Here is a 24,730-nt window from a genome sequence, read left to right as displayed (position 1 = left end):
TCACCGCCCACTTTCTCTATATTTAGGACTTCTTGCCGTTCCATACTATTGTCTGATGAAGTGTGGTTCTAGCACACGAAAGCTTACATTCTGAATAAAACTTTGTTGGTCTTAAAGGTGCCACTGGACTCTTGCTTTGAACAAATGTACCGGGTAGCGGTTCCCGGTTCAACAATAGTTAAAATCGTTGAATAAGAAGTTCAAGAACCTAGGGTGACTGGATTTGTTGATCTCAAGAATTATTTTTAGGGCAAAAGATGACAATATGCGGGTTATTTATGGGCCACTGGAATGTATGGGAGCTGAACCAAAATGAGGACTGCAGAATTGGCCCCAGCATTAATGGGATCACGGATGACATGCATTGTTAGGGGGTCTTGTGGCTCCTTCGTGAAAGGGAGTGAGGCTGTGCACAAAATGCAATAACTACGTGACAGGTTTCCATCTGTGACGTTCCCACAAAGGTGCAGTGCTGAAAGATCCCTGCATATCTAATAGTACAACTGCAGTATTTAGTGAAGGGGTGATGGTGGAGAAGGACAGATATTGAAACTGGTGTGTGGGAGTATATGTTTGATTAAACATCAGTAGTTTTAATGACTAGCTTTTCCCTTCTGTTTTATATGGTGTACTGGGGCCAAATTTTAAAATGTTAATTCTGAACAATGGAGAGATGGTTTAAGAAAAATGCAAGAAAAAGGGTGAATAAAAGCTTGGCACATTACAAAGATCAGGTAAGGTTGGAATAAATCAGCAACAGGACCAGGAAACAAAAAGTTTTTTAAAAAAAAGAAAGTAAGGGTAAAGTTGGAGTAAAGTGAGAGTAAGATATTCGGGGTTTCACCCTGTCTATAAGAGTTAATAGAATTAGTTGCAGAAGGTCATTGACTGGGTCACACCATTCGTTCAGCGGCATCGGTCATTAATGAAGATATGAATCCAGCCGAGAGGGAGCAAGAATTATGGGTATGACTCCGATTTACAAGAACCCCCTTCCACTCCTCCTGGTGGATTCATACTGGTCCTCCTGGCATTAATGACCAGCCCCTTTTCCATGTTTCATGAAGTTGCCTCCTCTACTTCATGGATGAAATCAAATTATCACCGGCTATCGTCCCCCTCTTGATTGTCTTTCCTATATGTTAAGAGCATCATAGCATTTGGAGGATGGGATTGACAGTGCAGGTAGGACAGGGAAAGATGCTGCCCAAAGTCATCTGGGTCTTCTTCGAGTTAAGAAAGGTCCTAGAGCATTAAAAACACCTAGGGAGGGGGCCAACTAAACAGGAACAGCAAAATGACTGCAAGGATATTATGTGCATAGCACTTCTCTAAGAATTACTGTAGAATCAGGCCTCTGGATTACTGAGCAAGAAAGGGTGCAATGCTATTGCAAGGACAACATAGTTATTACAGGGATACTACAAGGACAACACATTAAATGTATCGGACTACTGCGACAGACTCTAGAGTGTTAGGCAAGTGAAACAGAGCTGCTACAAGGATAGCTAAAAAAAAGCTACTACATTGTGGTTACTACAGGGATACTATAAAGCCATCATGTTGACTGCAACAAGACTACAACAGTAAGAAAGAAACAGAACTTCCACAAGGAGGGCTTGAAAGATTTATAAGGACAAGCTGGTTATAACAGGACTACGACACGTATTACCTGCACATCCTGCAACATTAAACAATGGCCTACAGGACAACATCTAAACAGAGTTACTCAAAGGACAGCAGAACTCCTATGGAGAGTATTACAAAGGTATTCCTAAAATGCTACAATGTTAGGATTAGATACACAGAGAAGCAAGGCGCTTTACAGGTATGTTCTGAGAAAATCAAAAAGTTCCTAACAAAGTAGCCACATTGCTAATAAAGATCACAAATAATTCACAAAGCAACTTGCTGGTTATTCTAAAACACCTTGAAGAATGAATTTAAAGACACTGCTTAAATCACTATGCAACTTGGTTATGACAAGAGCTACACTCGATTCTTAAACATTCAGCGTAGCTACGACAAGCACTACTAGCTGCATAAATGATACTATCACCTTGATACCATTTAGAGAAGAATCCTCATACTCACTATATACACACCACATTTCTTTAGACAGGAAAAAATATTACAAAAGGCGCAACACAGCTACTAAATATGCTACTACAATAATATTACATTGCTACCGTACAACACGACCACACAACACAACTAAAACAGCTGCTACATTCAGGTACTACAAAGATACTATGCTGCGATTACTGCATTGGCACACACCTTACAGAGATACACCCAAAGCATCTTTTCAAGGTACATATCAGGTGAGTACTAAGGATGCAGGATTTTAATAGCAAAATTACGACAAAGATATCAAAATGTTACTGAAGAAGTCTTTGTGACAACAAAACCACAAGTACACTTCACAACCTAAAGTCATCACTGCTCCACATAGTTACCACACAAACAAAACAGACTCGAGGTCACATCTGTTAAGTAACTGTGCTTACTACAAACAGAGAAATGAAAGAAAGGACAGGTTCAGAAATGGCATGTCTACGCTATAGCTCAATATGGTGCCTGTTGCACAAGGGTTTCCACCAACACCGTTTCTGGCACTCGACAAGTGCTTTTAGGAAGTGAACTAGGTAGGGCTTTTGCCCAGCAAGGCCTCTGATTCCCTAGTGAAGATATGATTGGCTGTGTAGATTTTTAAAAACGTTACTATGGCGGCAGCTGCCTCCACAGCACAAGGATCTGCTGTGTGCTACTGAAGGTAAGCTGTGGCGGCCATTTTGTAACTGGCTTCGCCTCCCGCGGCAGCCATACTGTGGCAGCCATTTTGTAGCTGGCTTCACCTCCTGCGGCAGCCATACTGTGGCAGCCATTTTGTTCCTGCACTCACCATGCCATGCCAGAATTCCAGACGTGCCTGCTAACTCAAAAAGGTTGGGGACCCCTCTTACTGCCTTTTGCAAAATTGACTAAAGATTAATGGCCAACAATTGCTAGGGGCAGGGGGTAAAGTGTCCTGATAGTATCTTACTGGCCATGCCCAGCAAGCTGGCTTCCTGGGGCTATGTCCCAGAGTGAAGGAATTTGAGTCGGACGTGATTTACAAGAGTTATCATCAGCATGGAGGCCACAGTTAAAGCACTGAGCAGGTGTGGAGTATGCAGTTAGTGGGCTTAGGACCAGCCTGGGGAATAAGAGATCAGGCCCCAGGGGACATTTTTGCAGCTAAACAGTTGTGCTAAATACATGCGCTAAATGGTTCACTAACCCACTAGCCCACCCCATACTGATCAGAACCCCCTCAAGTTAGAAGACGTGGGGGAGGCTTGGGAGAGAAGAGATCAACGCCAGCTAAGTGTAAATCCACTCAATTTAACAGTGCTGGCAGCTTATACAAAACCTCAAGGTATTAACAGAAAGGCACAACTTAAACCCCCAATCTTGATCTCAACAGTCCACCATCTAGGCAAGGGGGGAAAAGAATAAGAATCATACGTATGGGTTTTTCTTCCTATGGTTGTAAACCAGAGAGCTTATTTTGCTACCACAGTTCGAAGGAGAGGGTTCCAGAGACGAACGTTCAGTGCTCCTTCTGACCTAAAACCCGCATTGGGACAAAATGAGGCTAGCTTGCCGTTTCATAGTGACGCGGTACAGTCTCCAAGGAGTACACCTGCCCAATAGAAATATGACAAGAGAAAGCAATACCACAGAAATAGCCACTACTATAACACACGGCTCCTGAGCTCCTCAACTGCAAGGGGTGAACGGAAAGCAACACTGCTTGTTCTCTATGGCCCGCAAAGAGCTTGCCGGTCACTAGGATTCCAAAATTATTAGACCATGTATGTTAGACTAAGTAATTTATTAAGGAAGATAAGACCATCAATGTCTATTAACCAGGATAAACAGAAGTCCCGTGATACCTTAAAGACTAACAATATTTATTCCTGTATGAGCTTTTGCTAGTTCGAGATCACTTCCTCAGATACAATGGAAAGAAAGAAAATCATTTATCTCATTTTTTTTACAGAAAACTGCAGACGGGGAGGAGGAGAAAGGCAGGAATTGAGCAGAGAGAGGCCAAGCACAATTCTTTCTTCTCACTGTATCTCAGGACATTCCTTTCTTCAGGATGTTCCTTGCTCCCACCCTCCCCTGTGACAATGCACCGGAGAAGAGAAAGAGGACATAGTGCATTGAATCCTCTTTTCAAAGTGCGGCCTTTCCACAGGCACTCTGGGAGCTCAAAGAGGGCAGGAATAATTAGAAGGAACTCTTTGTTGATAAACAAGACCCCTCATCCCATTTTTGCAGGAAAATATAGGAGTTGGGGATACAATAACAGCTCCCCCCACTCCATGGACAGTGCATGTGTACTTCAGAAGGGAGCATAGAGATGCTGGCCATAAAATCTCCTACATCTTCTCCCCCCAAAAGAGACACCCTGTGAGGTGGGTGGGGCTGAGAGGGCTCTCACAGCAGCTGCCCTTTCAAGGACAACCTCTGCCAGAGCTATGGCTGACCCAAGGCCATTCCAGCAGGTGCAAGTGGAGGAGTGGGGAATCAAACCCGGTTCTCCCAGATAAGAGTCCGCACGCTTAACCACTACACTAAACTGGGTAGAGAAGGGTGTTAGTTGTGTTGGAGAAGGAAAGTCTGTTAACACCCTGAATAGCAGATCAGGTTCTCCAAATATTGCCTTGGGGACTGAGTCCTGCATGTCCCTCCAAAATGGCCACAGGGAACAATGTGAACATCCGCCCTCCCCCCCATCGCCATGGGTAGAAAAAGCCCAGCAGGAACTAATTTGCATATTAGGCCACACCCCCTGACATCACCATTGTTTCACATAGGGCTTCTTCTACAAAAAAGCCCAGCAGGAATCCATTTACATATTAGGCCACACCCTCCAATGCCTAGCCAGGTAGAACTGCTTTCCTGCTCAAAAAAAGCACTGACTACTGCCCTTCTAGAAGAGCACCGTAGCTGCAGTACTGCAGTCCTAAGCTCTGCTCACAACCTGAGTTTGATCCCGGCAGAAGCTGGTTTCAGGTAGCTGGCTCCAGGTTGACTCAGCCTTCCATCCTTTCGAGGTTGGTAAAATGAGCACCCAGCTTGTTTGGGGGAAAGTGTAGCTGACTGGGGAAGGCAATGGCAAAACACCCCGTAAAAAGTCTGCCATGAAAACGTATGAAAGCAACGTCACTCCAGAGTCGGAAACGACTGGTGCTTGCACAGGGGACTACCTTTACCTTTTACCTTTACTACCCTTCTCCCCCTGCTGATCGTTTCCTTGGTGCTGGGGCTCCAAACATGAGCCTTGCCCCCAACAACAGATGGAGGCATACCCCAGATAATGGAAGAAATCCTACATCATTCTGTGAAAAGAAGCCTGGTCCTTTAAAATGCTAACAGCAACACACTTATAAGTAGCAAAACTGAGCGGAAGTAGATGAAATACTCTTTCCCGTCTTTGCAAGGTCTGAGACAGACGGAGGCTACATGAGCCCCACAGCTTGCATTTTATGAATGGAAGCAGACGCACATTCTTCATTTCTGGGCTTCCCCGATGAATGGCGGTTTGACCCCCAGGTCTCAGTCTAACCGCAATGCCTCACTGGCTCCGGAATGGCTACCCCTCAATCCTCCTAAATTCCTCCCTGACCCTAGATGTGGCATCAAAGACTCAGAGCTCAGCCAATTGCAACCATCAAAACCCAAGAGAGGTTTGATTAGACACCCTCAGAATTCCGCCCCACTTCCTGGTTCACTATCCATGAGAAGGTTGCCAGGTCTGGGTGGGGGAATACCTGAAGATTTGGGGGGATGGACCCTGAGGAGGGGAGGATCCTCAGCTGGGCTTTTTCGGTAGCAGGAGCTCCTTCGCATATTAGGCCACACACTTCTGATGCAGCCAGTCCTGCAGTTTACGGCAGGCCCTGTGCTAAGAGCCCTGCAAGCGCTTGGAGGATTGGCTACTTCAGGAGGGTGTGGCCTAATATGCAAAAGAGTTCCTGCTACAGGGAAAAAAAGCCCTGGTCCTCAGCCTCCAAAGCAGCCCTTTTCTCCAGGGGAACTGATCTTAATTATCTGGAGATCAACTGTAATAGCGGGCAATCTCCAGGTGCTACCTGGAGGTTGGCTACTCCACAGATGGATTCACTCCTGTTAAGACCTGCGTCAGCGATCCTGACTTCGGAACTTAGGGTGCATTCACACCACACTAAATAATGCATTTTGCAACTGGGTTTTTTGGGGGGAGGGGCGGGGGGGGCTATTCTTACGCAGTAAAAATCCAGTTGCAAAACGCATTACTTAATGTAATGTGAATGCACCCTAAGGCTGTGATCACACACACCAAGTAATGTGCTTTCGATCCACTTTCAGTGCACTTTTCAACTGGATTTTGCCAGTTCATACTGTAAAATCCTGTTTGAAAGTACACTGAATGGAAAGGGCATTATTTCGTGCATGTGATTGCAGCATTAGTCTGACCGGAAAATTCCTGTCTCGCTACCTCTTCTGAACCAGATATACCCAGGCTTCACATTCAGCAGGAGCTCACAGGAGCAGAGCTCCTGAACCTTTCTGATGGCCCCTCCTCCTCCTCCCCACCTACCTGGTCCATTGAGTAGTAGGTGCAGCTGCATAACAATCCCTGGATTAGGAGAGCGGGCAGCCAGCCAGCCACCAGGGGCTTTGCCACACCCCCAGCAGCCCTCATTAACCCCTGGAGAAGCCTGCACCACCCTTTCTCCACTTCTTATGTAATTTTGGGCAGCAGGTGGCTTGCTGACCTTTTGACTGCGGGTGTGTGGCCAAGGAGAGCCCCAGGCGAGCGAGGCCTGCTTAGGCTGGCTGGATCTCTAGCCAGTCCAAGCAGGCCTCACTCACCCGGGGCTCTCCTTTCTTGTGTTGGGTTGCTTTTGGCTGGTGGGAGGGGCAAGATATGCTAATGAGTTATGCTAATGAGCCCCGCCACCTATTTTTCTACAAAACGACCCCTGGATATACCTAACGCCCTTTGCAAACAATTAGGGCCTTATAGGGCTTTATAGAATGCTATCTTTTTATATTCTGCTCCTTATATTCTAAGCCAGGGTAGCGAGGAGGGGGGGGGTTTGGGGGTTCTGATCAGTTTTTAGCCTTAGCCCCATCAGATTAGAATGAGAAATCGAAATATAGATCTAGATATATGCAAAGCAAGAAACGGACCGTTTTAAAAAGTATTACAAACTTAACGAAAGCGAAAGGGTTATTTACCATTTTCCCGACTGATGACTGAGGGTGGGGCATCAGTGAGATGAGGAGGGGGGGGGAAGGAGGGAGGGAAGAGAAGGAGGGAGGGGGAGAGAGGAGGTGAGTGCAACACATCACAGCAAAAGAAGGAAAAGGAGATGATTAAATTAAAAAAAAAGAAAAGAAAAAGAACCCAGCGTGTATTAAAATAAAAACCACGACCAATTAATGTGGGACGGAAAAAAACGGGAGGAGATCCAAAAACCCGAGGTGGGTGGGCAGGGTGAGAATCCATTATTGGTTTTAGAAAATTTCAAATTAATTCCAAGACTCATTGGGAAGAAGCTGTGAACATAAAAGAGAACACGCGGCGCACCGAGGAGGGAGGGGCATGGAAGGGAAGCCCCCCCCGGAGTGGGGGCTGACACTATGGGAAGCCCTAGTCCTTAAGACTCACTGAACTCCAGGAGTGGGGAGGGGGGGAATCTCAATCATAGCTGGGCAGCCCACTAAATTTCTGTCCTTGCCTATGGGTGTGTCAAGAAGATATATGATTTATATCCTGCCCTCCACTCTGAATCTCAGAGTCTCAGGGCGGCTCACAATCTCCTTTACCTTCCTCCCCTGCAACAGACACCCTGTGAGGTGGGTGGGGCTGAGAGAGCTCTCCCAGAAGCTGCCCTTTCACGGACAGCTCTGCAAGAAGCTATGGGCTGACCCAAGGCCATTCCAGCAGTTGCAAGTGGAGGAGTGGGGAGTCAAACCCGGTTCTCCCGGATAAGAGTCCGTGCACTCAACCACTACATTAAACTGGCTCTCAAGCGTCCAGTCCTGCTGTAAGTCCAACAGACCGCTCTGTTTCCAGAAGCACAGGGAGGAGCAGAGGACTGAAGTCAGGTTTCCAAAATGTGCTATGCCACCTTTCCAGCAGCATCATAAAGGAAGAGTGTCAGAAGATGGATGGGGAGCAGGGGCACCCTGGCTTGCTGAAGCGCCCTATGGGGCAGGACATAGCCACGATGAACGGGAAGGGCCCAGTGCCATCCGAAAGGGATGTCAGGGGGTGGGAGGTGACTTACTTGTCCCGTCTTCTGTTACCATGCCCAGCCCTTCGGCTTTGTTCTGCCTCTCAAAGGCGTTGAGGTCCAGCACGCTGCAAGCAGAGGAGAAACAAAGTTAGCAGGGCTGGGAAATATGGTGTGGAGGAAGCAGAAGTTGGGGTGGGCACATGCTACGGATTCAGTTTTCTGCCTTTATCATCTCTCAGACTTGGAGACTGACATTATCGAGGGAATTTCTGGCATAGTTTTGTTTAAAAGAAAACCTTTCTGCGGCATACTAACAGAGGATCAACCCAAAGAATAAGAAAGGAACAATAGTCCTCATCTGGGTTCTGCAGCCGTTTATCTTCCTAGAAACAGACTGTGGTGCCCAGGGGTGGAATTCTAGCAGGAGCTCCTTTGCATATTAGGCCACACACCCCTGATGTAGCCAATCCTCCGAGAGCTTACAAAAAAGAGGCTTGTAAGCTTACAAAAAGGAGCCTTGTAAGCTCTTGGAGGATTGGCTACATCAGGGGTGTGTGGCCTAATATGCAAAGAAACTCCTGCTAGAATTCCACCCCTGGGTATCAGGAGACTCACAGAAGATAGCTCTATCAGTGAATACCAGCCATGGCAGCTAAAGTGAACAACCATGTGCATAGGCAGGAAACCTCTGAACACCAGAGCCAGGAGGCAATATCAGGGGAAGGCCTTGGCCTCTATGCCCTGTTGTGGGCCCTCCGGAGGCAAGTTGCTGGATGAGATGGGCCACTAGACTGATTCAGCAGGGCTCTTCTGACGTTCTTGAGGGCATATTAACACCAAGAGGTACAACACTGTGACCTGTCTTTTGACGCGAGGAGGAAAACGGAGGTTATTGCGGACTGATGTACTGCTGGTTTGTGGTTTGGCCCTACAAAGGGCCTGGTGATGTGCCCTCACGTACGGAAGAGCCTGAGATGAGGAGGCCCATCGATTACCTGCACCGACTTCCCTTGCAGGAGGAAGGGACATCCCAACAGTTTCCCCGTCACCCCCACTCCCAGAAGAGAGCAATTAGAGGGGACAGGTGAGTGGATGGAGGTGACGTACCTGCATGTTTGCATGAGGGCCTGGACACTTTGGAAAAATCCCACCTCCCGTTTCTCCTTCAGATAATCCAGCATTTTCTGAACAAAGGTAAGAAGGTGGAGTTAGAGAATTGCCGTAAATGGGATGGGCAAAGAGAAGCCTGAACTCAATCCCTTTTCTTTTTCTGCTCCTCATTCTCCACAATTTCTTCATCTTCCTGACACAACCCACCCTTTCTCCTTCATTCCTTTCCCTCCCAAACATGTTTGGACTTCTCAGATCTGCTCTCCACACCGTGTTCTGACTCCACCCATCTCTCTATTCTAGGTCTCCCACAAGCCCTTCACCACAAACTTCCCAGCATGCACCACACCTTCCTTTCAATTGCCCAGTTCTCTACTTAAAAACGCTTGTCCGAACAATTTTGTTTGCTTTTGCTCAGGGGCCACTCAATCCTTACTTCTCAGCTACTCAATGCTCATTTCATACCAGCCTCTTTTCTCACTCCAAAATAAACAACTGGTTGTACAGTTGGTTGTTGTAGATAGTGGTAGAGCATCAGTGGTAGAGCATCTGCTTGGTAAGCAGAAGGTTCAATCCCTGGAATCTCCAACTAAAAGGGTCCCTGCAAATAGGCGTGAAAAACCTCAGCTTGAGACCCTGGGGAGCCGCTGCCAGTCTGAGTAGACAATACTGACTTTGATGGACCGAGGGTCTGATTCAGTATAAGGCAGCTTCATATGTCCATATGTCCTGATGTAAACCTGTCCACAACTGCAAGGTACAGTTGTTAGTGAGACCACGACTCGCTGGCAGCCTGCTTATCTGCAGATGCTCCTTGGTTCAGTGTGACGAGAGGATGGCCCAGGCTAGCCCGAGCTGGTCAGATCTCAGAAACTATGCAAGGTTGGCCCTGCTTAGTGTTAGGATGGGAGAACAGAGGCAGGCAATGGCAAACCGCCTCTGAATGTCTCTTGCCTTGAAAACCCAACTGGGTTGCTATATGTTGGCAGCGACATGAAGCTGCTTTCCACCAGCACCTCCACCCAAAGAGAAGTCACTCTCCAAGATGATCAGCTCCTCCCCCCCCCCCCTGCATACCTGCTGCACTTCCTCATTGCCGCCATTCAGGATGGAGATGCCCAGCTTCAGGGTGGAGGATACCATGGCCCCTGGCTCCCCTGACAGCACAGAAAGAGGAAATGAGAACCGGCTTCTTGTGGCTTTGAAGCATGTCAAGGGGAAGAAGGTACAGGGCGGAGGGGAGGGAGAGGGCCCATTCTTCGCTGAGGTCCAGCCAGGGTCAAAGGGGAAGGGGCTAGGTCAGGGGTGGCCAAACTGTGGCTCGGGAGCCACATGTGGCTCTTTCACACATATTGTGTGGCTCAAAACCCCCACTGGCCAGTTTGAAGACAATTGTCTCTTTAAATCACTGCTCCAAGCCAAGCCAGCTATCAGCTTGGAGAATGCATTTAAATTTAAAGTTGCTTTTTTCCACCTCTCTCCCCCATCTTCCTTCCTTCCTTCCTATCTTCCCTCCCTCTCTCCTTCCTTCCCTCCTTCCTTACTTCCTATCTTCCCTCCCTCCCTCCTTCCTTCCTTCCTTCCCTCCCTCCTCCCTTCCTTCTCTCTCTCAAACACCTGATGTTCACGTCTTGTGGCTCTCAGACATCTGACGTTTATTCTATGTGGCGCTTGCGGTAAAGCTTGGCCACCCAAGGGCTAGGCTCTAAGGGGGGATTTGAACCTCCTTTCCAATCCTAACCAATGCTGGAGCAGGAGTCCCCAGATGTTTTGAACCTGTGGGCACCCTTGGAATTCTAACACAGCGTGGCTACTACCAGAGCTTTTTTTTGTAGCAGGAACTCCTTTGCATATTAGGCCACACCCCTGATGCAGCCAATCCTCCGGGAGCGTACGGGACTCTTCTTACAGGACCGTGGCTCAGTGGAGGGGAGGGAGTACAGGGGAGGGACCGTGGCTCAGTGGTAGAGCATCTGCTTGGGAAGCGGAAGGTCCCAGGTTCAATCCCTGGCATCTCCAAAAAAGGGTCCAGGTAAATAGGTGTGAAAAACCTCAGCTTGAGACCCTGGAGAGCGGCTGCCAGTCTGAGAAGACAATACTGACTTTGATGGACCCAGGGTCTGATTCAGTATAAGGCAGCTTCATATGTTCATACAGGGCCTACTGTAAGCTCCAGGAGGAGTGGCTATATCAGGGGTGTGTGGCCTAATATGCAAAGGAGTTCCTGATATAAAAAAGCCCTGGCTACTACAAAATGGCTGCAACAAGAGGCGGAGCCAGCCATGCCTGATGCAGCTCACCTTCAGTCACACTGTGGAGATCCCTGTGCTGTGTAGGCGGCTGCTGCCAAAACATCAGTTTCAGAAATGGGACCAACGGATCAAATCTTTTAACATCCAATCAAAAGCCTTCCTGGCAGAATCCCCATCTGGCCCCACTCGCTTCCTAAAAACACCTGGTGGCCACTGGGAAAAATGTCAGCAAGTACAATGGCGCTCACCAGCTGCCGGAGGAGGTGAGGGCCCTGCGGGACCTTATTCAGTTCCGTAGGGCCTGTAAGACAACCCTAATCCGGCTAGCTTACACCTAACTGAGATGGGAAACAAATGTAGCTTACTAGACTCTTGCTATTTATACTGTTATAAGATTTGATGTTTTAAAGTTTTAAGGTTTTAAATGTTTTGACTATTTTAACTGCTTATATATGTAAATGTTAATTCAAATTTTGTTTTATTATCTGTTGTGAGCCGCCCTGAGCCATCTTTGTGGGAAGGGCGGGATACAAATCATAAATAAATAAAAAAAAATAAACAAGCACCCTGCTGAGGACCCTCCTGCTTGAGCGTAAACATTTCATTTTTATTCCAAAATGCCAACGCAAAGAGTGTTTCTTAAGAAAAGTTTTTACACTCTTGGGCAGAGCTGTGCGCTTTCCATGCATTTGTGAGGTTGCCAGCCTCACTTGACCAAACTTTTGAGAACTTCAGCTTTCCTCCTCCCCCCCCCCCCAAAAAAAACATTCTTAAAGAAAACAAGGTAGTGTCTAAGCTTTTTTTTTTTTTCAGAAAGTAATTCTTTATCCCGAATCCCACAATTACAACGAATATAACGGGGGTGACCGACGGTAGCTCTCCAGATGTTTTTTGCCTACAACTCCCATCAGTCCCAGCCATTGGCCATGCTGGCAAAAAACATCTGGAGAGCTACCGTTGGACACCCCTGGAATATAACAATAAAAGTTAAATACATAATATTCACTTGTGATTCATACTTATAATACGATTAAACTTTTAACAGATGAAAGGTTAGTAGAATGCCATTAATGAGACGCATTCCTCTTCCAATCTAGAAGGTTCTTCTCCCAACCCAAAGAAGATAGGGAAACACACGGGCTAATGCCTGTAGAAATTTCAGAAATTTCTTGCGTCACTGTCTTGAAACAAGATGCACTCCCTCCAGGGCTTTTCTGGGGAGCAGGAAGGCACAGGAACGCAGTTCCGGCTGGCTTGGTGTCAGGGGTGTGTGGCCTAATATGCAAATGAGTCCCTGCTGGGCTTTTCCTACAAAAAGCCCTATGTGTAACAATGGAGATGTCAGGGGTGTGGCCTAATATGCAAATGAGTCCCTGCTGGGCTTTTTCTACCAAAACCCCCCTGACTCCATCGAAGCAAAGGTTCCCATTTTTGGCATAGGTACAAATGAGTCCGAGTATCTACCTTACTTAAGTTTATATTCAGTAATTTTACCCAGTAGGAAATAGTCCCACAATTTTAGCACCCACGTGCAATTTTAGCACCCACGCTTCCATCCTAGACCTTTGCCAGTCCGGCTTTCGCCCGGGTTACGGGACGGAGACAGTACTGGTCGCCTTGGTAGATGATCTCCAACGGCACCTGGATCGGGGCGGTGTGGCGGTGCTGATGTTGTTGGACCTGTCGGCTGCGTTCGACACGGTTGACCATCGGCTACTGACCCGCCGCCTCGCCGACGTAGGGGTGAGGGGGTCTGCCTTACAATGGCTTGCCTCCTTCCTCGAGGATCGGGGACAAAGGGTGGCAATTGGGGGCGAGCTGTCCCAGAGGCGCACACTGGACTGTGGAGTGCCTCAGGGGGCAGTTCTCTCACCAATGCTATTTAATATCTATATGCGCCCCCTTGCCCAGATTGCCAGGAGACATGGACTTGGGTGCCATCAATATGCAGATGACACCCAACTCTATCTGCTAATGGACGGCCGGCCTGACTGCGTCCCAGAGAATTTAGACCGGGCCCTGCAGGATTTGGCAACCTGGTTGAGGAAGAGCGGGCTGAAACTGAATCCAGCGAAGACAGAAGTCCTTTGTCTGGGTCGGGGCGCTCAGGGAGGGGAAATACCTCTCCCGGTCTTCGACGGGGCGCCATTGAAAGCGGCGCACCGGGTTAAGAGCCTGGGAGTTTTACTGGAGCCTGCATTATCAATGGAGGCCCAGATTGCAGCCACTGCCAAGTCAGCCTTTTTCCATCTAAGGCGGGCAAAGCAGTTGGCTCCCTTCCTAGAGCACCAAGATCTGGCAATGGTGCTTCATGCAACGGTCACCTCGAGAGTGGATTACTGTAATGCCCTCTACATGGGGCTGCCTCTGTACCGAACCCGGAAGCTGCAGCTGGTGCAGAACGCAGCGGCTAGACTGTTGCTGGGACTCCCTAAATGGGAGCACATACAGCCTGGGCTGTGCGAACTGCACTGGCTGCCAGTTACATACCGGGTTCGTTACAAAGTGCTGGTCATTACCTTTAAAGCCCTATATGGTCGAGGACCTGTCTACCTTAGGGACCGTCTCTCCCCATATGAACCCCAGAGAGCACTGAGGTCAGCCGAGAAAAACTTGCTGACTATCCCCGGACCGAGAGAGGTGAAGCTGCAAAGTACCCGTAACCGGGCCTTCTCCTCTATAGCCCCGAGCCTATGGAACCAACTTCCAGAGGAAATGCGGGCCCTGCGGGACCTAGAACAGTTCCGCAGGGCCTGCAAGACCTTCCTCTTCAGACTGGCTTTCGCTGATGAAAATGGAAATTGCGAAGGAAACCGCCATCAGAAAAAGTAAACATAGCATTAGCACTTTTAAAAACTAATTAATTTAATTTTAAAACTTAACCAGATTTTAATTAAATGCTTATAATATTTAATGTAATTTTATCCATTTGTATAATTCAACCCTGAACTATGTCATTAGCCGCCCTGAGCCTGCTCCGGCGGGGAGGGCGGGATACAAATAAAATTTGTTGTTGTTGTTGTTGAATTGAGGGTGGAGAGGATGACTGCCACTGAACAGTATTTAGCTGCAGTAAACGTTACGGAAATTAATAGTGTCTAGACTTGAGATAAAGTCATCTTGCCTTCATTTCACTCTTCCAGAGGCTGCCCTAGGCAATAGGCTAGGGCTGCTACGCTCCCACTGGGGGTGGGGAATCCCCCAGTTTGGGGGGCCCAACCCGCCATCACAGAGCTGGCCACCAGGGTGATCCCCGCCCTCAAACAGCCCCATTACCATGCAATGTGCCCTGCGCGATGATGTCACCCGGAAGTGATGTCGTCGTGCTGGAGACGCTCTAGGATTCACAGTTTAAAAAAAACTATGGAACCATAGAGTTTTACCATGAATCATAGAAAGTCCTGGAGCAGTGGAGAGACTTGGCAGCCCTACAATAGGCACATTTCCCACCTGGGGATGAAGAGCTCCACTTTACTCTGGGCAGAGATCCATCACCTACTGCAGCTCAGGGGGGAGAGAACGCAGCCGCCTCTCACCTTTGCAGGCACTAATCATTTGCAGAACCATCTCGGCGGCTCCCCGGTTGTGTAGGCGCGACTGCTGATACAGAAGTCTCTGTTTCTCCATTTCCTTCTCCTGTGGGGAGGCAAGAGTGGGAGAAGTTTAGGACTGGAGGTGTGGGGAGGTCAGCGGCACCTTCCCACCTAATGGATGGGAGATCTGGTACTGGCTCTCTGAGCTAAACAGGGCTGCTGGTCAGAAGAGGGAATTGCAAAACAGTTCCCAAGGAGGCGTTCAAACCACCAGCCTAGCATCATCCTGGTTTGGGAAGGCAGAGGACTTGCTTGGAGTGTTGGAGGGAAAACAGACAAACTTCTAGACCTTACGACTGGGAAACAAGAAGAAAAAGCAGTTCACCGATGGAACCATTTTATCTAAAAAAGGAAGTGTCAGCTCTCGCTGCAGGTCTTCAACCAGACAGCCATCTGTTGGGGATTCGCTAGCATTGAATTCCTTACGTTGAGCAGGGCTCTAAAAGATCCTTCTTCCAATCTAGAAGGTTCTTCTCCCAACCCAAAGAAGCTAGGGAAACACACGGGCTAATGCCTGTAGAAATTTCAGAAACCCATTTGGGAAGGCCTGAGCGCAGAAAGATGACTTACCTCAAAGGAAGCTTCAGCTTCTTCCCCTTCTTCGCCTTCTTCACCTTCTCCTTCCTCCTCTTCCTCATCTATGTGGCAACTCTGAGGGCAGGGGAAGAAAACACAAATTGGGGTGGGCAGCAGCTCAAGAGCACATGCACCCAACACATACTTTTTACACGCTCCTTCTTGGCATTTGGCGGGCTCTTCGCTGCGAACGCGTTACGGTGTAGTTTAGCTCAGGTGCCCCCAACTGTTTTGAGCCTGTGAGGACCTTTGGAATTCTGACAGTGCGGGAGGCACAACCACAAAATGGCTGCCACAGAAGGCGGAGCCAGCCAACCCAGCCAAGATCCTTGTGCAGTGGTGGCAGCTGCTGCCAAAGCAACGTTTTAAAAAACCTGCATGGGCAAATTAAGTCTCTAAAGAAGCATAGCTCTGCAAAAGCCCCACCTTGCCCTGCCTACTTCCCAAAAAAACACTTGGGCAGGGACCAGTAAATGCGTCAGTCAGTAGACACCATATTGGGGGCCCCTGCGGCTTACTAATACTAACATTCCTATAGCTTCAAAAATGTTTCCTCACTGTGTAAGAATGGTTTCTGAGAAACACAGATGTTTGCAATATCTCTGTCTCACACACTTTTGCGTGCTCTCTCTCCCCCTTGCTGCCCCCCTCACTCTCTCTCACTGCTGCTCTCCTCCTCTTTCTCTCTCTCATTGTCGCTCTCTTGCTCTCCCCCTCACTGCTGCTCTCTCTCTGTCTCTCTTGCTTTCACTGTCACTGTCTCGTCTTGTGCACTCTCATAGGCTCTCCCTCCCTTTTCTACGGCTCCTGGAGGCCTCCAACGGAGGGGCCCTACATAGGGAAGGGTTTTTTAAATAGAGTGGATTGCCCCGCCCCCAGCCTGTAGCTATGGGCCTGACGCAGAGGACTTTCCCTACACAGAGATGCTACGGACCAGCCACAGAACCATGGATTTTACTCAGCTGTTACCTCATGAGAGCCAGAGGTTAGCCACAGACATGAGGAAGATTACACTTTTCTATCCCTCTGCAAAATGCAAATACAACCTCCGTCTGCCTTGGGCCGTGCAGGAAAAGAAAGAAGATTAACTCTTTCACCTCCACTTAGTTTTGATAATTAAGCCTGATTCCCCCAGTATCCAGTTTAGCATTTTTATGGATAAATGACAGTTGCTCTAAAACACACACTAACAAGAAATGCTAACAATTAGAGAAACCGTGGAAGCTGAAGGGTTAAACTCTTTTTCCCTTCCCTACTGGACCCCGAGACAAACTGAGGCTTTCTGAGCCTGCAATCTGCATTTTATAGATGCGCACTCCTCCCAATAAGTGGAGCAAAAAACGCTTCCCCCTACCTCCTTTCACAGATTGCTCATTTGGCCATTTTGTTTGTTTTGGTTTTAGCGGCAATTAACCCTTGTTGACTAAAAGGTATAATTCGACAATCCTCAAATATCCCAATTTTAAAGAGAGGGGGGGAAACCCAAAAAGACAACTGGAAGGGAATTGGGGCAGGGAGCGGCCAGTCCCTTATGTACCTTTGCCATGATGTCTGCATAGGCTATATACAGAAAATCTTCATCCAGTTTGCTGAAAAGCATAAGAACATCAAACCATTAGAAGAGCCTGCCTGCATCAGACCAAGGGCCCATCTCATCCAGCATCAGGCCTTGGATTCAGCAGGAGCTCACAGGAGCACAGCTGCTGAACCTTTCTGAGGGTTCCCCCTCTTCCTCCCCACCTACCTTGTCCATTGAATAGGAGGTGCAGCTGCATAACAATCCCTGGATGAGGAGAGTGGGCAGCCACCAGGGGCTTTGCCACACCTCCAGCAGCCCCCATTAACCGCTGGAGAAGCCCGCACCACCCTTTCTCCACTTCTTACGTGATCTTGGGTGGTGGGTGGCTTGCTGGCCTTTTGACTGTGGGGGAGGGGGTGGCCAAGGAGAGTCCCAGGTGAGTGAAGCCTGCCTGGACTGGCTGGATCTCTAGCCAGCCCAAGCAGGCCTCGCTTGCCCGGGGCTCTCCTTTCTTGCATCGGGTTGCTGTTGGCTGGTGGGGGGAGGGGCGGCATATGCTCATGAGTTATGCGAATGAGCCCCACCACCTATTTTTCTACAAAAGGACCCCTGTCCAGCATCCAGTATCACCCAGTGCCCAACCAGTTGCCTAAGCCTGTGCTGCACCACACTTCTTTCAGACTAATCCCCAGCTGCTGGCTGTCATGTAGGAGAACACCAATAGCTTTTGTCTGGCAGGAAAGCCCCTCTGGCTCCATGTCCCATCCTACCTTTTCTCCGTCAGGGCCGTCCGGCTGAAATGCAGGATTAACTGGTGCAGGGGATCTGGTTTCTTTTCTGTCTCCTCTTCCTCCTCCTCTTCTTCCTGGCCTGGTTTCTAACAGCCCAACCCCAAAAGCAAATTAAGTATCAGAAGGCAGCTTGAGACAGCTCTGAAAATCCAGGGCTTTTTTTTTGTAGCAGGAACTCCTTTACATATTAGGCCACACACACCCCTGATGTAGCCAATCCTCCAAGAGCTTAGAAAGAAGAACTTTGGAATTCTAGCAGGAGCTCCTTTGCATATTAGGCCACACACCCCTGATGTAGCCAATCCTCCAAGAGCTTAGAAAGAAGAACTTTGGAATTCTAGCAGGAGCTCCTTTGCATATTAGGCCACACACCCCCTGATGTGGCCAATCCTCCTGGAGCTTACAGTAGGCCCTGTAAGAAGAGCCATGTAAGCTCTTGGAGGATTGGCTACATCAGGGAGTGTGGCCTAATATGCAAAGGAGCTGCAAAAAAGGCCTTGTGAAAATCTTTAAAAAACAGGTGTTTTGGGGGAGTTCTTTATTATGGGACAGGGGAGAGGAAACAGAGGGTAACTAGGGTGAGGAAAAGGAGGGGTGATTGAAATACCCCGGGCATTTTTACTAGCAATGCCTAAGCACATGATTTGAACCCCCCAAATTCATCAAATCCATTACATGAGTAATAAAACAAGCATCTGGCTAAGATGGGTATATTGTTTTGCATTTTGGGAGTCGGGAAGCAGGATCTCTAAAGTGGCTGTTTTCAATTGCTGTGAATTTGACAAAACAGGTTTCTCCACCAAGGACGGAACTGTCCTTGTACGTACATATATAGATGCTATTGTACAAACGCTCAAAAGACAACAATGTTCTCTTTCCAATGCTTGTACAAAGGGTGATTAACACATGGAATTCACTGCCACAGGAGATGGTGGCAGCTACAAGCATAGACAGCTTCAAGAGGAGATTGGATAAGCATATGGAGCAGAGGTCCATCAGTGGATATTAGCCATAGCTTATCATTGGAACTCTCTGTCTGGGGCAGTGATGCTCTGTATTCTTGGTGCTTGGGGGGGCACAGTGGAAGAGATTCCAGCCCCACTGGTGGACCTCCTGATAGCACTTGGGTTTTTTGGCCACTGTGTGACACAGAGTGTTGGACTGGATGGGCCATTGGCCTGGTCCAACATGGCTTCTCTTAGGTTCTTATGTTTGATGATAAGAACAGCAGGAAAAGAGGAAGACCCAACATAAGAACATAAGAGCCTCGGCTCCACATGTTTATCCAATCCCCTCTTGAAGCTATCTATGTTTGCTTGGTTTCTTGATCTGAGGGTCAGAAAATGTTAGGGCCATTCCACACTCATAACTTCAGCATGACTCCTCCCTCCTAGCCAAAGGGCTTCACTCCCAATGGACTCCTTATCACATTTGGTGCTAAACTGTACAAACTGCTACTTTTGATTGTAGCAGAGTTTCACCCAAACGATGGAGAACCGAACAAGACCCGTTTGCCTCTACCAGAAGTCATGGTCAATGACTGCTTTTGGTTTAGAACCCAAGGTAGGCATCGCGCTTATCTCTTAAATGCTTAGTTCCCAGAACTCACAGAAAGGTCATCGATCATCCTGTCTTCAAAGGGATGCTCTTCCGTGAGGATCCAAGCTGCCTTGTAACTTTCCAAGAACATGTTGCAAGCCCGGTGCCTGGAGTGAAGAGAGATGCATCCTGTGTTAACCCAACGGCAGTCTAACTGGCGCGTGGAGAGGCAAGAACCATCATCAGATTTTCAGTCTTTTGGGGCAGCTGCTGGGCCCAGTATAAAATACTGGGTTCGATGCATGAGGAGGCTCGTAGTAGAGTGATCACAACTCTTTATTAGTGACTACAGTAATGCAAAGGCTAAACTAAAACTTAGGGTTGCTAAGTTCGATTCAAGAAATATCTGGGGACTTTGGGGGTGGAGCCAGGAGACTTTGGGGTGGAGCCAGGAGCAAGGTTGTGACAAGCGTAACTGAACTCCAAAGGGAGTTCTGGCCATCACGTTGAAAGGGAATGCACACCTTTTCAATGCCTTTCCTCCATTAGAAATAATGAAGGACAGCGGCATCTTCTTTTGGGTCTCATAGAATTGGACCCTCTAGTCCAATCTTTCTGAAACTTGGAGGGTGTTTTGGGGAGAGGCACAGTATGCTATGCTTCAAATTTGGTGCCTCTACCTCAAAAAAACAGGCCCCCCCAGCCCCAGATACCTGCAGATCTATTCTCCATTATTTCCTATGGGAATTGGTCTTCATAGCAAATAATGGAGTGTGCAGCAGACATTCCCCCCCCCCCATTTTCTGATGACTCTGAAGTGGCGGGAGGGCCTCCAAACCGGGGGGATTCCCTGCCCCCAACTGGGGATTGGCAGCCCTACTAAAACTAGAACCCGGGGCCAACGGCCCGGCTTAAATGCATACAAATGGCCCCACCCCAAACCCAACAGCTCTTAACTATAGGTACAAGTACTGGCCCATTGACTCCTGACTGGCCACCTTCCAGAGTCCAGGTGGCTCTTGTTCTGGAGTCTCAAGCTCAGCAAAATCTCTGGTAGCACACCCAGGAACGTTCCAGTACCAATACATAACACCCAGCAAGGGAACAGCCATGTGAAGAAGAAGAAGATATTGGATTTATATCCCGCCCTCCACTCCGAAGAGTCTCAGAGCGGCTCACAATCTCCTTTCCCTTCCTCCCCCACAACAGACACCCTGTGAGGTAGATGAAGATACTGGATTTATATCCCGCCCTCCACTCCGAAGAGTCTCAGAGCGGCTCACAATCTCCTTTCCCTTCCTCCCCCACAACAGACACCCTGTGAGGTAGATGAAGATACTGGATTTATATCCCGCCCTCCACTCCGAAGAGTCTCAGAGCGGCTCACAATCTCCTTTACCTTCCTCCCCCACAACAAACACCCTGTGAGGTGGGTGGGGCTGGAGAGGGCTCTCCCAGCAGCTGCCCTTTCAAGGACAACTTCTGCCAGAGCTATGGCTGACCCAAGGCCATTCCAGCAGGTGCAAGTGGAGGAGTGGGGAATCAAACCCAGTTCTCCCAGATAAGAGTCCACACACTTAACCACTACACCAAACTGGCTCTCTGGCCAAAGATGGGGCACTCAAGAAGGTGGATCAATCTACAGTAGGCTTGTCTTTGCCCTCCTGGTAGCAAGCAAATTTCTGCTATCCTGTTCTCAGTCCCCTGTCCTTGATAACTGGGGAGGGGGAATGGGGGGTGTAATGAGAAGAAAGGAAATAGTGTCAATGGTGACAGTCTAGGCATTTCTACTAGTCTCTATGGTCTTTACCACAAAGATCCAAGGGAATTCCTAGAACGTCACCCATAAGCGATGCCACATCCTCTTGAAACTCTACCCTCTCAAAGTGACACCACATAAATCTACTGGTGTTTGCCAACACAGGGCTGGTAACTCTAATCTAGATCATTGTCCTGTTGCAACGTGCAGGAGATCAGCAGATGCTGTATTCCCTTCCCCATTTTATCTTTGCAAGAACCCAGTCAGGTAGGTGAGGCTGAGGAGTGTGTGGCTGGCCCAAGGTCACCCACCAAGCTTTCATGACAGAGTGGGGGGGGGGAGTTTTTCAAATCCAGACTGGGTGAACTGGGGCATGAATCCTCTTCCCCCCTCTTCCAACTCACCTGGGCAGATTGTAGAGAGGTGTCATACGGAAGCAGGCTACCACGGCACGTCGGCGCTGCTTGGATAGCAGCTTATGCCACACAGCCTTCTTGGACTTGTACGGATGCTCTGTCTGTGGGGCAGACAAACAAGGCTCATTGGAGTCAGAGGGCAGAGCTATCAACATTGCTACAGCTGGTCATCTGCCGTTCCTGTCCTCTGCATATTTCCCTTCCCCTCTCTATTACCCACGGCAAAATATTTCATTAAGACAGCTTAGAGATAGCTCAGGACAGTCATTGCTTTTCCAGGGGAAATACTTCTTCACCCAATGGGTGATTAACACATGGAATTCAGGAGATGGCGGCGGCTACAAGCATTGCCAGCTTCTAGAGGGGATTGGATCAACATATGGAGCAGAGGTCCATCAGTGGCTATTAGCCACAGGTTATAGTTGGAACTCTCTGTCTGGGGCAGTGATGCTCTGTAGTCTTGGTGCTTGGGAGGGGAGGAGGTGGTGGCGGACACAAGCATAGCCACCTTCAAGAGGGGTTTAGATAAAAATATGGAGCAGAGGTCCATCAGTGGCTATTAGCCACAGCGTGTGTGTATATATAAATTTTTTTGCCACTGTGTGACACAGAGTGTTGGACTGGATGGGCCATTGGCCTGATCCAACATGGCTTCTCTTATGTTCTTATGAGGGGCAACAGTGTGAGGACTTCTAGTGTCCTGGCCCCACTGGTGGACCTCCTGATGGCACCTGGTTTTTTTGGCCACTGTGTGTAGAGTGTTGGGCTGGATGGGCCACTGGCCTGATCCAACATGGCTTCTCTTCTGTTCTTATGTGACACAGAGTGTTGGACTGGATGGGCCATTGGCCTGATCCAACATGGCTTCTCTTATGTTCTTATGAGGGGCAGCAGTGTTAGGACTTCTAGTGTCCTGGCCCCACTGGTGGACCTCCTGATGGCACCTGGTTTTTTTGGCCACTGTGTGTACAGAGTGTTGGGCTGGATGGGCCATTGGCCTGATGCAACATGGCTTCTCTTATGTTCTTAGGGGGCACTAGAAGGGCATAAGAACCCACTTCCTTTTCTGTAGGGTCAAGCTAAAATACACTATAGTGAACTTGACAGCCCCGAAGTGCTCTACACTGCTCAACACAGCAAAGATTTAGCATGTCTTTCAACTTGTTATTGTTTATAATAAGCTCTGCTTTAAGCAACAGTCTGGTTAAAGAAGCAGCCAAAGACAGAAAGTCATCTTGACAGAAGCCCGACCTGATGGCTACTTCCGGCATGTTATTCCACCCATTAACTTCACTTGCCACCCCACCTCCCCATACCAGCTCCAGGTGGAAGAGCACAGCAGAGACTTCCTGAACCCGTTTGACAATCTTCTCTGGATCGTTGCAGTCTTCAGCTTTCCCTGACATCTCCTTGTAGAGAGCCATCTGCCAGCGCATGGACGAGTTGTTTTCACACTGCAAAGAGAAAAGGAGCCATCACCGCTGCTAGAGAAGAAGGGGAAAGGGGACCAGAGGCTCTGTCTGAGAAGCAACTACCTCGGTTCAGAGCATGGCCGGTACATGGAAGTAGGCCAAGTAGGTGGCCGCCTAGGGCGCTATCTGGCCTAGGGGGCTACGCCAGACACCCCCTCCCCCCATACGCAGCACATGTGCTCCTTGGAGCCTGTCTTCCCCAATGGAAAGCAGGCTCCATGGAGCACAGATGGCTGCCTGGTCAGTTTTGTGTTCCCCAGGTCTGTTACAGACCCAGGAAATGTGAAGGTGGACGGCGCTGAAGAAGAGTCAATTTTTTAGTTTCTAAGAATTGGCTCCTGTTGAAGTTGCATGCTGCCACTCATCCTTCCTACTCTGCTTTAACAGAGCTATGGGGTGGGAGCCACAGCTCAGTGGTAGAGCATCTTTCTCGCATGCACAAGGTCTTTTCCCTGGCATTCCAGCTTAAAGGATCAAGCAGAAATGGTCACGCGAAGGCCTTGTCCCTGGCACCTCCAGCTAAAAGGAACAGGTAGTTTTCTCACAATTTTATTGATTCATCTCACAATTAAAAAAAAATTAAAATTAAAAACTAAACTAAAATGATGGCATCTCACATAACTTGATGTTAATCTACTTGCTATGTTTCCTATCTTTTATTTTCTTTTTAATATATAATGTGGCTGTTATGTTCTTGTCCAAAACGGTTTACAGCTTGTTTATACATACTTCTTACTTACAGCACAATCCAGAGGGGAGGGGGTGGCTGAAAGTGCTCTGGAGGCGGACTTACCGCTACCTCGGCGGTAGGGAGAGATATATCCGGCATATCCCCCTCAGTGCCAACGGAAATGAGGCGTGCACCACTCTCTGGCCGCTGCAGCGTGCCACTGCCGTTGGCGGAGGGCAGAGTGCCGCCCTGCCGAGTTCAGGGCATAGCAGAGGCGCAGGGCAGCACGTCGGAGGGGGCCGACCCAGAGGCGTGGCCACTGTTGGTCAGGTTCCAGAGACCTTTCGGTGCGGTAACACCCTCGCCAGGCGCAAACCTGCGCTGCGGAAAATGCTGGCATGCCCCTTAGGCACTCATTGAAACAAAAAACAAAGCTCGCAGAAGCTCGCAAACCCCTTAGGGAGCGGCGTGATTCCCTCGCCAATCCTCTCGCGCCTCGGGCTGACGAGCCCCCTCCCCAGCACCTGATCGCGGTCTCCCCCCTCCTAGAAATACTTCTGCTCTGGCCTCGCACAACTCAGTTGTTAGGGACAGCTTCGCATGGTGGGAAGCTCTGCCGGTGAGCTTAGAGTGACTTAGAGCGAGGGACTTAGAGCGAGGGACAGGCGGGCACGTTGGTGACGGGTTTTGCACTGTGCGGTTGCTTTGACAGTATCTTTGACTGAGGTGGGAACGGGAAACAATTTCC

The 24,730-nt window shown here is 48.7% G+C and overlaps 1 protein-coding gene across 1 annotated transcript in view; it reads right to left on the bottom strand.

The window, feature by feature from the left end:
- Window positions 1–24,730, bottom strand: part of RYR1 (ryanodine receptor 1) — a 271,145-nt gene that overhangs the window by 54,561 nt on the left and 191,854 nt on the right. The window contains exons 74-83 of the mRNA XM_060257511.1: window positions 23,157–23,294; window positions 21,829–21,941; window positions 19,736–19,832; window positions 18,106–18,212; window positions 17,354–17,405; window positions 15,811–15,891; window positions 15,184–15,283; window positions 10,473–10,552; window positions 9,393–9,469; window positions 8,337–8,410 (exon numbers count right to left, since the gene is read on the bottom strand). Of these exons, the coding sequence (XP_060113494.1) occupies window positions 8,337–8,410; window positions 9,393–9,469; window positions 10,473–10,552; window positions 15,184–15,283; window positions 15,811–15,891; window positions 17,354–17,405; window positions 18,106–18,212; window positions 19,736–19,832; window positions 21,829–21,941; window positions 23,157–23,294 (919 nt within the window). The remainder of the gene's footprint in view (window positions 1–8,336; window positions 8,411–9,392; window positions 9,470–10,472; window positions 10,553–15,183; window positions 15,284–15,810; window positions 15,892–17,353; window positions 17,406–18,105; window positions 18,213–19,735; window positions 19,833–21,828; window positions 21,942–23,156; window positions 23,295–24,730) is intronic.

Source organism: Heteronotia binoei, chromosome 17, assembly GCF_032191835.1.
Source record: "Heteronotia binoei isolate CCM8104 ecotype False Entrance Well chromosome 17, APGP_CSIRO_Hbin_v1, whole genome shotgun sequence".
Lineage (NCBI taxonomy): Eukaryota > Metazoa > Chordata > Lepidosauria > Squamata > Gekkonidae > Heteronotia > Heteronotia binoei.
Note: the sequence above shows the minus strand (reverse complement) of the source record. Positions and strands in the feature narration are given on the sequence as shown.